We start from the raw sequence: 11,615 nt of genomic DNA, 5'->3' as shown, positions 1-11,615 counted from the left end.
AAGCTAACAAAACTTAGTGCATGGACATTTGGTAAAGGCAAACCTGGGGTCAGGATGGGATAAGGGTTCTCAATGTATATTTGTATAATTTTTTATGAACCATATGATCATACTACCAAGTGTAGGAAAAAACTCAATTTAAAAATTCTCCCCAAATTGCAATATTGGAGCTCATGTTTCCATTTGAACAATTTAATTATTTGATTAGAGTCTCACTTATGATAAGCACTGAGCAATGCATAGAACTGTTGAATCACTATATGAATCACCTGAAACTAATATAACACTGTATGTTAACTATACTGGAATTAAAAGAAAAAAGAAAAAGAAAATATTCCCATTTTTAACCCCTTAAAGTTGCACTGTTTTAGAACTGCAGAGTGATGTCAGCAAAAATTATGGACAAAGTAGTTCCAAGGGCCCAGCTTCCACAGAAACAACAATAAAAGGTCAAAAGCTCAGAATCAACTTCACTGGGATCCTGGAAGATGGCTAAAGATGTACAACCACCCAGTGAATGGTGAATTGAGAAAACAGCAACTTGAATACGGTAGGGGAGCTTTGTGGTATTTTACTTGCCCTTGCTTCACCCACCTCCCCTACTCAGCGATGGTCTTGACGGGGACAGCCTACACTCACATCTGGTAGGAACCAGATCGCTGGCTTCAGAGGGACCAGAGCTAACTGTGTTCTCAAAGAACTGTGTTTTGTCTGTTCAGAATCATCTGGGGGCTACCTGAAGGACTGATGCCATGTGCTTGATTTTGTTCCATCTATATTGGAACAAAAGATGAAGATTACAAGGGTTTCAGGAGCTCTATGAGAGGAATGGGGGGGGCAGAAACAAATATATATTTCTATTATCTCACAACCCATTTCTCATCAGAAACCATGGAATCCAGAAAGCAATGGATAACTCCTATATGATTTAAAACAAAAAAAACATGAAACGACAATTGTAAACCTATATTAATGGGGTATACAAGGTATAAAGATGTAATTTGTGATAACCTAAAGAGAAGAAGACAGATATATGGGAGCAGAGTCTTTTATACCATTGAAGCTAGGTTGGTATTAATTCAAAAGAAGTTGTAATACATTTAAGAGATTAACTGTAACCTCAGAGTAACTGCTAAGAAAATAACTAAAAGACATGCAGAAAATGAGAAGGAAATCCTAACGATACAAAAAAATCAAACACAAGGTATGGCATTAATGGAGGAACTGAGGAACAAAAATGGTAAGATGTATGTAAAACAAGTAGCAATATAGCAGAAGGAATCTTCTTAGGAATTAATTTAAATGTGAATTAAATTATGGATTATTAATGTGATGTCAATTAAGCTTCCCAATTAAAAGGTAGAGTTTGGCAAAATGGGTAAGACAAGATCCAACTATATGCTGTCTACAAGCGACTCACTTTAGAATCAAAGAGCCTAGTGTCCTGCACTAACCTAAATGTAAATGTAATGTGATTACAATCACATATGAATAAAGGTCCAGGGAAACCCCACCTTTGTTGCCATGAACTTCCTTTCCTTGAAACCTCTGGATAGGTAGAGAATTTACTTTTTACAAATGAATAAACTTTCTTTCCTCCTTTCTCCCCCTACCCTCTTTTTCCTTTCTTTTTTCTTTCTTTCTTTCTTTCTTTCTTTCTTTCTTTCTTTCTTTCTTTCTTTCTTTCTTTCTTTCTTTCTTTCTTTTTCTTTCTTTCTTTTTCTTTCTTTCTTTTTCTTTCTTTCTTTCTTTCTTTCTTTCTTTCTTTCTTTCTTTCTTTCTTTCTTTTCTTTCTTTTTTCTCTATGTATCAATCATCTATCTATCTATCTATCTATCTATCTATCTATCTATCTTAGTCATATATGGATATAGATGTATATCTTCATTCTCAATTGCCTTTGGTCTATTTTTTCAATACTTTCATCAGTACCACACTGGTTTAGTTACCATAGCTTAGCAGTGAGTCTTGATATTTGGTAAAGGAAGGATGTCTTCCCATCTTGTTCTCTTTTAGGGTGTCTTGGCAGTTTCCAGTAAGGGTAATAAGAGATACAAACAGAACCATCTATGTAGTATTCTTTCTTTAAAAAAAAATCTGAATCAAATTGAACCTCTAATTCTAACCATTGGCATATGGAATGTATGGAGAAATATTTGTGATAACATGAATAAAACTGAAGGGCATTATGCTAAGTGAAATAAGCCAGACAGAGAAAGGCAAACACTTCCTGTTATCACTTACGTATAGAATCTAGGAGGGGGGAAAATAAAAAGCTGAATTCATAGAAATAGGGAGTAGAATGATGGTGGTTGCTTGAGGTTGAAAGGTGGGGAAAATGAGGAGAGGTTGGTTTAAAGGGTATAAACTTTCAGTTATAAGATGAATAGGGTCTGAGGATTTGATAGTGCCCTATTGCATACTTGAAATTTGCTGCAGGTAGAACTCACAGGTTCTCACCAAAACAAACAGAGTTAGGTTGATGGATGTGCGAATTCATCGTGGAAATCCTTTCACAATGAACACATATCAGTTCACCACGTACATTTTAAATATATTACAACTTTTTTCTCAATCATATCTCAATGAAGCTGAAAAAAAGTTGAATTTGTTACCATTATCGGATCAAGATCCCCCACTTTCACACCTAATTTTGAATAATCATGGTTCATTGATTTCAACCACCCTGTAGAAAAATAAAACATCTTATTGTATTTTATGATGTCAAGTGCAGAATGGACTGTAGGTGATATGCTGAAAGCAAACTAAAGAGACATTTTCAAGATGTATTTCAGGCTTTTCTTTTCCAAACTGCGGTACTTCCTTTACTTCCCTGCCACTACAATTTTTTTTTTTCATTTATCAGAAAATACCCTCATTTCCAAGTGCCCAATTAAAACGGAGAGGAGTGGGAAACTTTAGTTATTTGTCTTGTGGTCTGGATTCATCAGAAGTTACTCTTTGTTTTTGCGGAAATTATTATCATTGGAAAGAAAACCTCATATCAGGTAAACGTCAGAGATCTCGACACTTCCACGTACACTAGCATCAAACCGGCCTTGAGAGCCTAGCTTCACTTCTCTCTCCTATACAGCTACATTTCTTTACAGTCGCACCTATTAGTACTGTAATTAAAAATATGTATATATATATATATATATTTGTTGTTGTTGTTAGAGAACGAGTGGGGGAGACAGGCAGAGAGACTGAGGGGGAGGGGGGAGGGAGAAAGAAAGAATGTTAAGTATGATTCACGCTCAGCGCAGAGCCACAGAGCCGAAAGCTGGGCTCAATCCCAAGACCCTGAGATCATGACCTGAGCCAAAATCAAGAGTCGGAGGCTCAACCCATTGAGCCACCCACAGGCGTTCCTAATGAAGGTTTTTTTAAACAAGTAAAGAAGGAAAAGAAAAAGAAAAGAAAGGTCAAACGCTAATAGCACCTGAGAACGGACTTACTGCAACTGTTATACACTTAAGGGGGGAAAAAGTGGCAACCTTTAGAGCCGCATTACGGAGGATTCTGGGAAGTGTAGTCCAGGCCTGGGGGAGTCACAGCCACTGCCACGGAAAGAAGCTATAAGCCCTTTGTACCGCAGGGGGTTCTGGGAAGAGTAGTCTAGGGACGGTGGCCGACAGGGCACTTCCGCCCTGGGAGGGCGAAGCCGCGTTCATCGGTACCTTCTGGGAGGTGAGTCGGTGCCGAGCCCCTGCGTCTCTGCCAAGCTTGCCCGGGCGCGGAGCCCGCAAGTGCCGCCCTCTCGCTCGGGGAATAGAAGAGGCATAGAAGCCGCTGAGGGCCGGGGCGGCGGGGTGTGTCACCTTGGCGTTGCGGGCGGGCGGGGGTCGCGACCTCGGTTTCTCTCGCCTCCCCCACTCCTACACGCTCTGTCGCCTTCTAGCGACATTTCGCGGACTTGTTTACTTTCTCCATTTGTCCTCTGTAAAGTGGAATTAAGGGTAGTACCTTCCTAGTAGGCACTAGTGTAGTGGGGTTCACGTGAAGTAAGTAGATGTAAGAATGCTGGAAAGCGATCCTGGCACAGGGACGGTGGCCGGTGGTTACCAATCTAGGATTTCTTTCCAAGAAGCGCTCGGTTCCTGGAAGCTTGTGAGCCCGGGGTGAGTTCAGCGCTGCAGCGTCACCGGCCCTTCTCTGACGCCTGCACGAAGCAGGGCCGTTTAGGATTCCTCTTGACTCTTCACTACCCCACCCCACCCCCTTGTTAAAAGAAGGGCTGGCCTCACTCCCAGCTCGGGCCTGTGATTGTCCTCCGTGATTTATCCTGGACCAGAGACAAAATTGTGATCTCTCCCAGCCTCCTTTCCTGTCTCTGCCCCAAGTTCTCAGAGGGTGCAGAGGAGAAGTGACCCCCAGCGTCCTGCTAACTGGAAGAGCGGACCTAGGCCGGCCGACTCCATTTTGTTCTGTGTCCTCCATCTTGAGTGACTATGTCCCCAGCGTGGCCCCCTTTCCGGGAAAACCACAGAAAGAAATTCCCGCTCAAACCTCAGACCATGCCTACTCCCCTGGAGTAACTTCCTGCTCACCCGTTCAAACTTCCCGTTCAAATCACGCAGGGCAACCTGTGCAACGGGACTCTGACCCTTCCCCAGCCTCGGCTAAGGCCATGACCATCACCCCACCAACTGCCACTAGATCCCTATAAAACCTTTGTGCTTTTGAAACTCGCTCTCTCTCCGGCATCTCACCGCTGCGTCGGTGCAGGTAGGGGATTGAGCTCGAGCTAGCTCGAATAAAGGCTCTTTGCTTTTGCATTGGACTCGGCTCCCTGGTGGTCTTTGGGGAATCACGAATTCTGGGCATAAATTTGGGGGCTCGTCCAGGATCCCCAAGACCCCTGAGGGACCCCCGACCCGGAGAGCCTGACTGGCCATGGTTAGTGTCTGTTCGTTCCCTGTCTCTTCTGTGTGAGCTCATTTCTGAAATTCTGGTAGTGCCTGGTGCGGTCTAAGTGGATGCACTGGAGGACCACGGGCCAGGAGTTCTGGAAGACATTCCGATCCTCCCTTCTGGAGGGACGTGGATTCCCCTCAAAGGTCTGAGACGAGGCGGGTCGCTCCTGCCGGTCAGCGTGAGGCCGTCGTCTAGCTTTCAGTTTTGCTTCCATGGAGTTGGAAGACTGTTTCTAGGGGCCCTCTGTTTGTCTGTTTCTGTGTTTCTCTGTTTTGTTCTGTGGACTTACTGGACGGACGTTATGGGACAGACTCAGACTACTCCTCTAAGTATTATGATTGATCACTTCAAGGATGTCAGGGGAAGAGCTAACAACCTCAGTGTGGAAGTCCGAAAGGGTTGGTGGCAGGTTTTTTGTTCTAGCGAGTGGCCAGCTTTCAATGTCGGATGGCTGCCAGAGGGAAACTTCGACCTCCCTACCATCCACCGAGTCAGGGGTATCATCTCTCGGCCTAAGACGGGCCATCCTGATCAGCTCCCTTACATTACCACTTGGCAGGACCTTGTAGAAGACCCACCCTCTTGGCTTAAGCCCTTCCTAGCCCCACGCCCCTCTGGAGCTGAAACCCATTCTTGCTTTGCAGGGGACAGAGAAGAAGGAGAACAAGAAAAGTCTTATCCAGCCTTCAGCACCCCTCTACCCTGTCCTACAAGGGGGGACTAAAGAAGAATTAATTTTTCCTCTCCTGTATAACCCCCCCTAGGATGCCGGAAGAACACCATCCTCCCCCTCCAGGGGAGGCAGATGCTGTTCCGAGAGCGGGAGGCGGAAACGCTCCAGTGGGAAGCCTGCCCTTTACCAGACAAAGGGCTCAGAGGGAGCAATCCGCCTCTGCTGCTGACTCTACTATTCTGCCCCTGCGAGCCACTGGACCCCCAGACGTGGAGGGGAATCAGCCCCATCACTATTGGCCTTTCGCCACTAGTGACCTCTACAATTGGAAAGCTCAGAATCCTAAGTTTTCCGAGAAACCAGCAGGGCTTATTGATTTATTAGACTCTGTTGTTTTTACCCATCAGTCCACATGGGACGATTGCCGGCAGCTTTTGCAGGTCTTGTTCATGACTGAGGAAAGAGAAAGAATCCTCAATAAGGCCTGAAAACTAGTTCTGGGTGCAGACGGGAATCCCACCACCAACCAGGCTCAGATAGATGCCTCCTTCCCCTTAACTTGGCCCGAGTGGGATTTCAACACGGCAGAAGGTAAGGAGAGGCTCCGGGTCTACCACCAGACTCTAATGGGGGGTCTCCGAATGGCTGCTAGGAAGGCAACCAATTTGGCCAAGGTAGGAAATGTACAACAGGAAAAAGATGAATCTCCGGCTGCCTTTTTAGAACAGATCATGGAGGCATTCCGTACCTATACCCCCATGGATCCAGAGGCTCCGGAAAGCAAGGCAGCTGTTATCATGGCCTTTGTAAACCAGTTGGCCATAGACATTAGGAAAAAATTACAGAAAATAGATAGACTAGGAGAAAAAAGTCTGCAGGACTTACTGGTGGTAGCCGAAAAGGTATATAATAACCGGGAGCCTCCTGAGGACAAGCAGGCTCACGCCATGGCGGCTGCCAGCAGTAAGCAGACTCGAGACCTGGCCAGAATACTACTAACTACCATGCTGGCTCCCCCGAGGAATGAGACCGCTGTCTCTGGCAGCTGGCAGATGACTCAAGAGGAGGTAAAGGAACCACCAAGGGGGGTGGGGGGAAGCAGAGGCTGCAGAAAGATCAGTGCGCATACTGCAAGGAGATAGGGCATTGGGCCTGAGTTTGTCCGAAAAAGGCCGGCAGGAAGGGAAGCAAGACTGATCGAGTAAAAGTCTTAGAGCTAGATGAGCTGAGTGATTAGGGGAGTCAGGGTTCGGACCCTCTCCCCGAGCCCAGGGTAACTCTTAAAGTGGAGGGGACCCCTGTTGACTTCCTTGTTGACACTGGAACGCAACATTCAGTCCTCTGCACCCCACAAGGAAAACTAGCCCGCAAGAAGTCCTGGGTACAAGGGGCGACTGGTATGAGCCAGTATTCATGGACTACCCGAAGAACGGTAGATTTGGGGACGGGCCGGGTATCCCACTCCTTCATGGTAATACCAGAATGCCCCTACCCGCTGTTAGGACGGGACTTACCAAGATTGGAGCTCAGATAACTTTCAGACAAGGGGGGGCCTCAGGTCACCGATGGCAAGGGCCACCCCATCCAGGTCCTGACCATGAAACTAGAGGATGAATACCGCCTCCACTAGGAGGCTCTCCCAAGAGAGGATAATATAGACAGATGGCTACAAGAATTCCCCTCGGTTTGGGCAGAGACTGAGGGATAGGACTAGCCACTCACAGGACCCCAGTCCTGGTAGAGCTCAAGCCAGGAGAAGGTCTGGTAAGGATCAAACAATACCCCACATCTCAGAAGGCCCGGAAGGGGATCCAGCCACACATCCGGAGACTATGAAGCCTAGGGGTACTAGTTCTTGCCAGTCTGCCTGGAACACCCCCCTACTGCCGGTCAAAAAGCCTCACACAAATGACTATCGACTGGTACAAGACCCCTGGGAAGTAAATAAGAGGGTCACGGACATACACCCAACTGTTCCCAACCCATATACTCTCTTGAGCTCCTTGGCGCCCTCCAGGGCCTGGTATATTGTACTAGATTTAAAGGACGCCTCTTCAGTCTGCCGCTGGCACCCCAAAGCCAACCCTTGTTCACCTTCAAGTGGCATGATCCGGAGGAGTGCTACAGCGGACAACTCACCTGGACACGGCTGCCTCAGGGGTTCAAAAATTCGCCCACCATCTTCGACGAGGCACTACACGAGGACCTGGGTCCTCGTGAGTACAGAAAGGAGTACCCTGGCCTCACCCTTCTACGGTACGTAGATGACATCCTGATTGCTGCTGAGACGGCCGAGGACTGTGAGCGAGGGACCCAGGACCTGCTGGCTACCCTGGGGGCCTTGGGGTACCGGGCATCCATGAAAAAGGCTAAGATATGCAGGGAGAGGGTAAGTTACCTGGGATACATCCTGGAGGGCAGACAGCGGCGGTTATCAGATGCCAGAAAAGAAACTGTCCTGAAGATTCCTACTCCCACCTCCCGAAGGGAAGCAAGGGAATTCCTAGGATCGACCATGTACTGCCGCCTCTGGGTTCCAGGTTTTGCTGAGATCGCCAGGCCCCCCATATGAAGCTACCAAAGAGGGGAAAACATTTGAATGGACTGAAAAAGAAGAAACTGCCTTTAATCAGTTAAAAAAGGCCCTCCTAGGTGCCTCAGCCCTGGGCCTGCCAGACATTACGAAGCCCTTCCACCTCTTTGTAGATGAACACAAGGGAATAGCAAAAGGGGTTCTAACTCAAGCCTTAGGCCCCTGGAACCGCCCCGTGGCTTACCTGTCCAAAAAGCTAGACCCAGTGGCTGCCGGCTGGCCGCCATGCCTAACAATTATTGCGGCGACAGCACTCCTAGTCAAGGACACAGACAAACTGACCCTAGGACAGGAGATCTGGATCATGACCCCACACGCCATTGAAGGGGTCCTGAAACAGCCTCCTGATAGATAGATGAGCAACACACGTATGACTCATTACCAGAGCCTCCTACTCAACCCTCCACAGGTGCAGTTCTGCCCCAGTGCAGCCCTCAATCCTGCAACCCTGCTGCCTGACCCTGACCTAGATGCTCTACCACGTGACTGTGCGGGGATCCTGGAGCAAGTACATGGATTCCAGACGGATCTGACCGACCGGCCCCTCCCCGATGCTGAGGCTACTTGGTTCACTGATGGCAGCAGCTTTGTGCGGGATGGACACAGGTATGCGGGTGCAGGGGTGGGCACTGAAACGGACACCGTATGGGTGGAGGCTCTACCCTCTGGAACATTAGACCAATGAGCAGAGCTCATCGCCCTCACCAAGGCGCTGATGCTGGGAGCTGGAAAACAGCTTAACATCTACACAGACAGCCGTTATGCATTTGCCACAGCTCATATTCATGGGGCAATTTATCAGGAGAGGGGGTTACTGACGGCAGAAGGACTGACTATAAAAAATAACCAGGAGATACTTGACCTGCTTACAGCCTTATGGCTTACTGCCAAGCTGGCCATTATCCACTGCCAAGGGCACTAGAAAACTGATAACCCAGTAGCTTGAGGTAATCAAAAGGCTGACCAGGCAGCCAAGGCAGTAGCCCTTACTTCAGTCCCCACCATGACCATACAACTACCGGACCCGGGAGGCCCGGTTTTACCAGACCAGCCCAAATACTCCCAGGAGGAGTTACAGCAGATCAATAAACTCCCCATGGCCCAGGAGATAAAGGGATGGTGGTATACACCTAACAAGGAGCTCGTGCTGCCAGACCGGCTCGGAGTCTCAATATTAGAACACATACATCGGTCTACTCACATGGGGGCCCGGAAATTAAAAGACTTAATCCGACATGCCAGAATCAAGATTCACCAACAGGACACCAAAATAGAGCAAGTTGTATCTGTCTGCAAGACCTGCCAACTCACCAACGCGAGAGCCACATCAAATAAAAAAGGAACCAGGCTCAGAGGCACCAGACCGGGAGCCCAATGGGAAGTCGACTTCACTGAAGTCAAACCAGGAAAGTATGGTTTTAAATATCTTTTAGTATTTACAGACACCTTCTCTGGCTGGGTGGAGGCATACCCAACCAAGCATGAAACGGCTCAGACGGTGGCTAAGAAGCTACTAGAAGACATCTTACCTAGGTATGGTTTTCGTGCCATGATAGGATCAGACAATGGACCAGCTTTTATCTCGCAGGTAACGCAGGCAGTAGCCAAGGCGGTGGGGGCAAACTGGAAATTACATTGTGCTAATAGGCCCCAGAGCTCAGGACAGGTAGAAAGAATGAATAGAACCCTAAAAGAGACCCTTACCAAATTAACCATGGAGACTGGCGGGGACTGGGTGACTCTCCTACCGTATGCCCTTTACCGGGTTAGGAACACTCCTTACACCCTGGGTTTTACTCCCTATGAGATCATGTTTGGCAGGCCACCCCCTATTATTCCCAACCTTCGAGCTGAACTTGCTGAGTTTAAAGATCAAGAACTTTTTCTTTCCTTGAGAGGGCTCCAGAAGGCACATGAGGACATTTGGCCGTGCCTCCATGCCATCTACAAGGCTGGCCCAACCCTGACACCTCATCAATACAGGCCAGGAGACTGGGTCTACGTCAAGAGGCACTGCCGAGGGACCCTCGAGCTGCGCTGAAAAGGACCCTACATCGTGGTGCTGACAACCCCCGCCACTCTCAAAGTAGACGGCATTGCGACCTGGGTCCATCACACCCACGTTCGGCCAGCAGACCCCTCCTGGACCTAGGTCGGCCAACTCCATTTTGTTCTGTGTCCTCCATCTTGAGTGGCTATGTCCCCAACATGGCCCCCTTTCCAGGAAAACTGCAGAAAGAAATTCCCGCTCAAACCTCAGACCACGCCTCCTCCCCTGGAGTAACTTCCTGATCATCTGCTCATACTTCCCATTCAAACCATGCCCGGCAACCTGCGCAAAGGGACTCTGACCCTTCCCCAGCCAATCGGCTAAGGCCATGACCATCACCCCACCAACTGCCCCTAGATCCCTATAAAACCTTTGTGCTTTTGAAACTCGCTCTCTCTCCAGCATCTCACCGCTGTGTCAGTGCAGGTAGAGGATTGAGCTCGAGCTAGCTTGAATAAAGGCTCTTTGCTTTTGCATTGGACTCGGCTCCCTGGTGGTCTTTGGGGATCACGAATTCTGGGCATAACACTAACAGTGTTCCAATCTCAATCACAAGTTAGCAAATATAAAAGTCTAATGAATCGACATCTCACTGTGATTGTGATTTGTATTTCCCTCATGATAAATGATGTTGAGTCATGTGCTTTTTTTTTTTTTAGTGTGCTTTTTTTTCACCACCTCTATATCCTTTCTGAAAAGTTTAGTGAAGTTAGTAGCCTTTTTATTTTATTTTTAAAATTTTTTCTTTTTGAGAGGGGGGAGGGTCAGGGAGAGGGAGACACAGAATCTGAAGCAGGCTCCAGGCTCTGAGCTCTTTTCTTTTCTTTTCTTTTCTTTTCTTTTCTTTTCTTTTCTTTTCTTTTCTTTTCTTTTCTTTTCTTTTCTTCTCTTTTCTTCTCTTTTCTTCTCTTTTCTCTTCTCTTCTCTTCTCTTCTCTTCTCTTCTCTTCTCTTCTCTTCTTCTTTTCTTTTCTTTTCTTTTCTTTTCTTTTCTTTTCTTTCTCATTTTTGATAAATAACTAGGAGGAGAATCTAATCTCTGAGTCATATGATTAGCTTTTTAAGAGATGTCAAATAATTTTTCATTTGTAGTTGCATACTTTATATTCCTTTTGGCAATATGTTAGAGTCCCAGTTGGCTCCACATTTTTTCTAACATTTGATATTTTCAATCTTTTAAATTTTAGTCATCCTAATGACAGTTGTGTTGTGATATATTATTGTGGTTTTCATTCGTATTTTCTGATGCCTTAGATGTTGACTACCTTTTTTTTTTTTTTTTTTTGGCCTTTTGGGCATTTGCATATTTTCTTTTTGAAAGGTTCAATTCTTTTGCTCAATTTTTAAGCTAAGTTGTTATTTTGTATTGAATTTTACACTTGA

General features: G+C 46.8%; 1 protein-coding gene across 5 annotated transcripts; it reads left to right on the top strand.

Moving 5' to 3' along the window:
• The first annotated feature begins 3,632 nt into the window (after nt 1-3,632).
• Nucleotides 3,633-10,707, top strand: LOC131500229 (uncharacterized). 5 transcript variants are annotated; one of them, XM_058709106.1, is made up of 2 exons: nt 3,633-3,690; nt 5,682-10,707. In XM_058709106.1, the coding sequence occupies exon 2, from the start codon at nt 9,187-9,189 to the stop codon at nt 10,222-10,224; it is 1,038 nt and encodes a 345-aa protein (XP_058565089.1). In that variant the 5' UTR covers nt 3,633-3,690; nt 5,682-9,186; the 3' UTR covers nt 10,225-10,707. The 5 variants fall into 5 exon arrangements, 2 of the variants coding, with proteins under 2 accessions (XP_058565089.1, XP_058565090.1); XR_009256190.1 differs by lacking the exon at nt 5,682-10,707 and adding an exon at nt 5,562-5,672 and having other exon boundaries at nt 3,639-3,690; XM_058709107.1 differs by having other exon boundaries at nt 3,647-3,690; nt 5,998-10,707.
• Nucleotides 10,708-11,615: the final 908 nt, after the last annotated feature.

The sequence above is a fragment of the Neofelis nebulosa genome, chromosome 17 (assembly GCF_028018385.1).
Source record: "Neofelis nebulosa isolate mNeoNeb1 chromosome 17, mNeoNeb1.pri, whole genome shotgun sequence".
NCBI lineage: Eukaryota > Metazoa > Chordata > Mammalia > Carnivora > Felidae > Neofelis > Neofelis nebulosa.
This window is presented reverse-complemented; position numbering and strand designations above follow the sequence as displayed.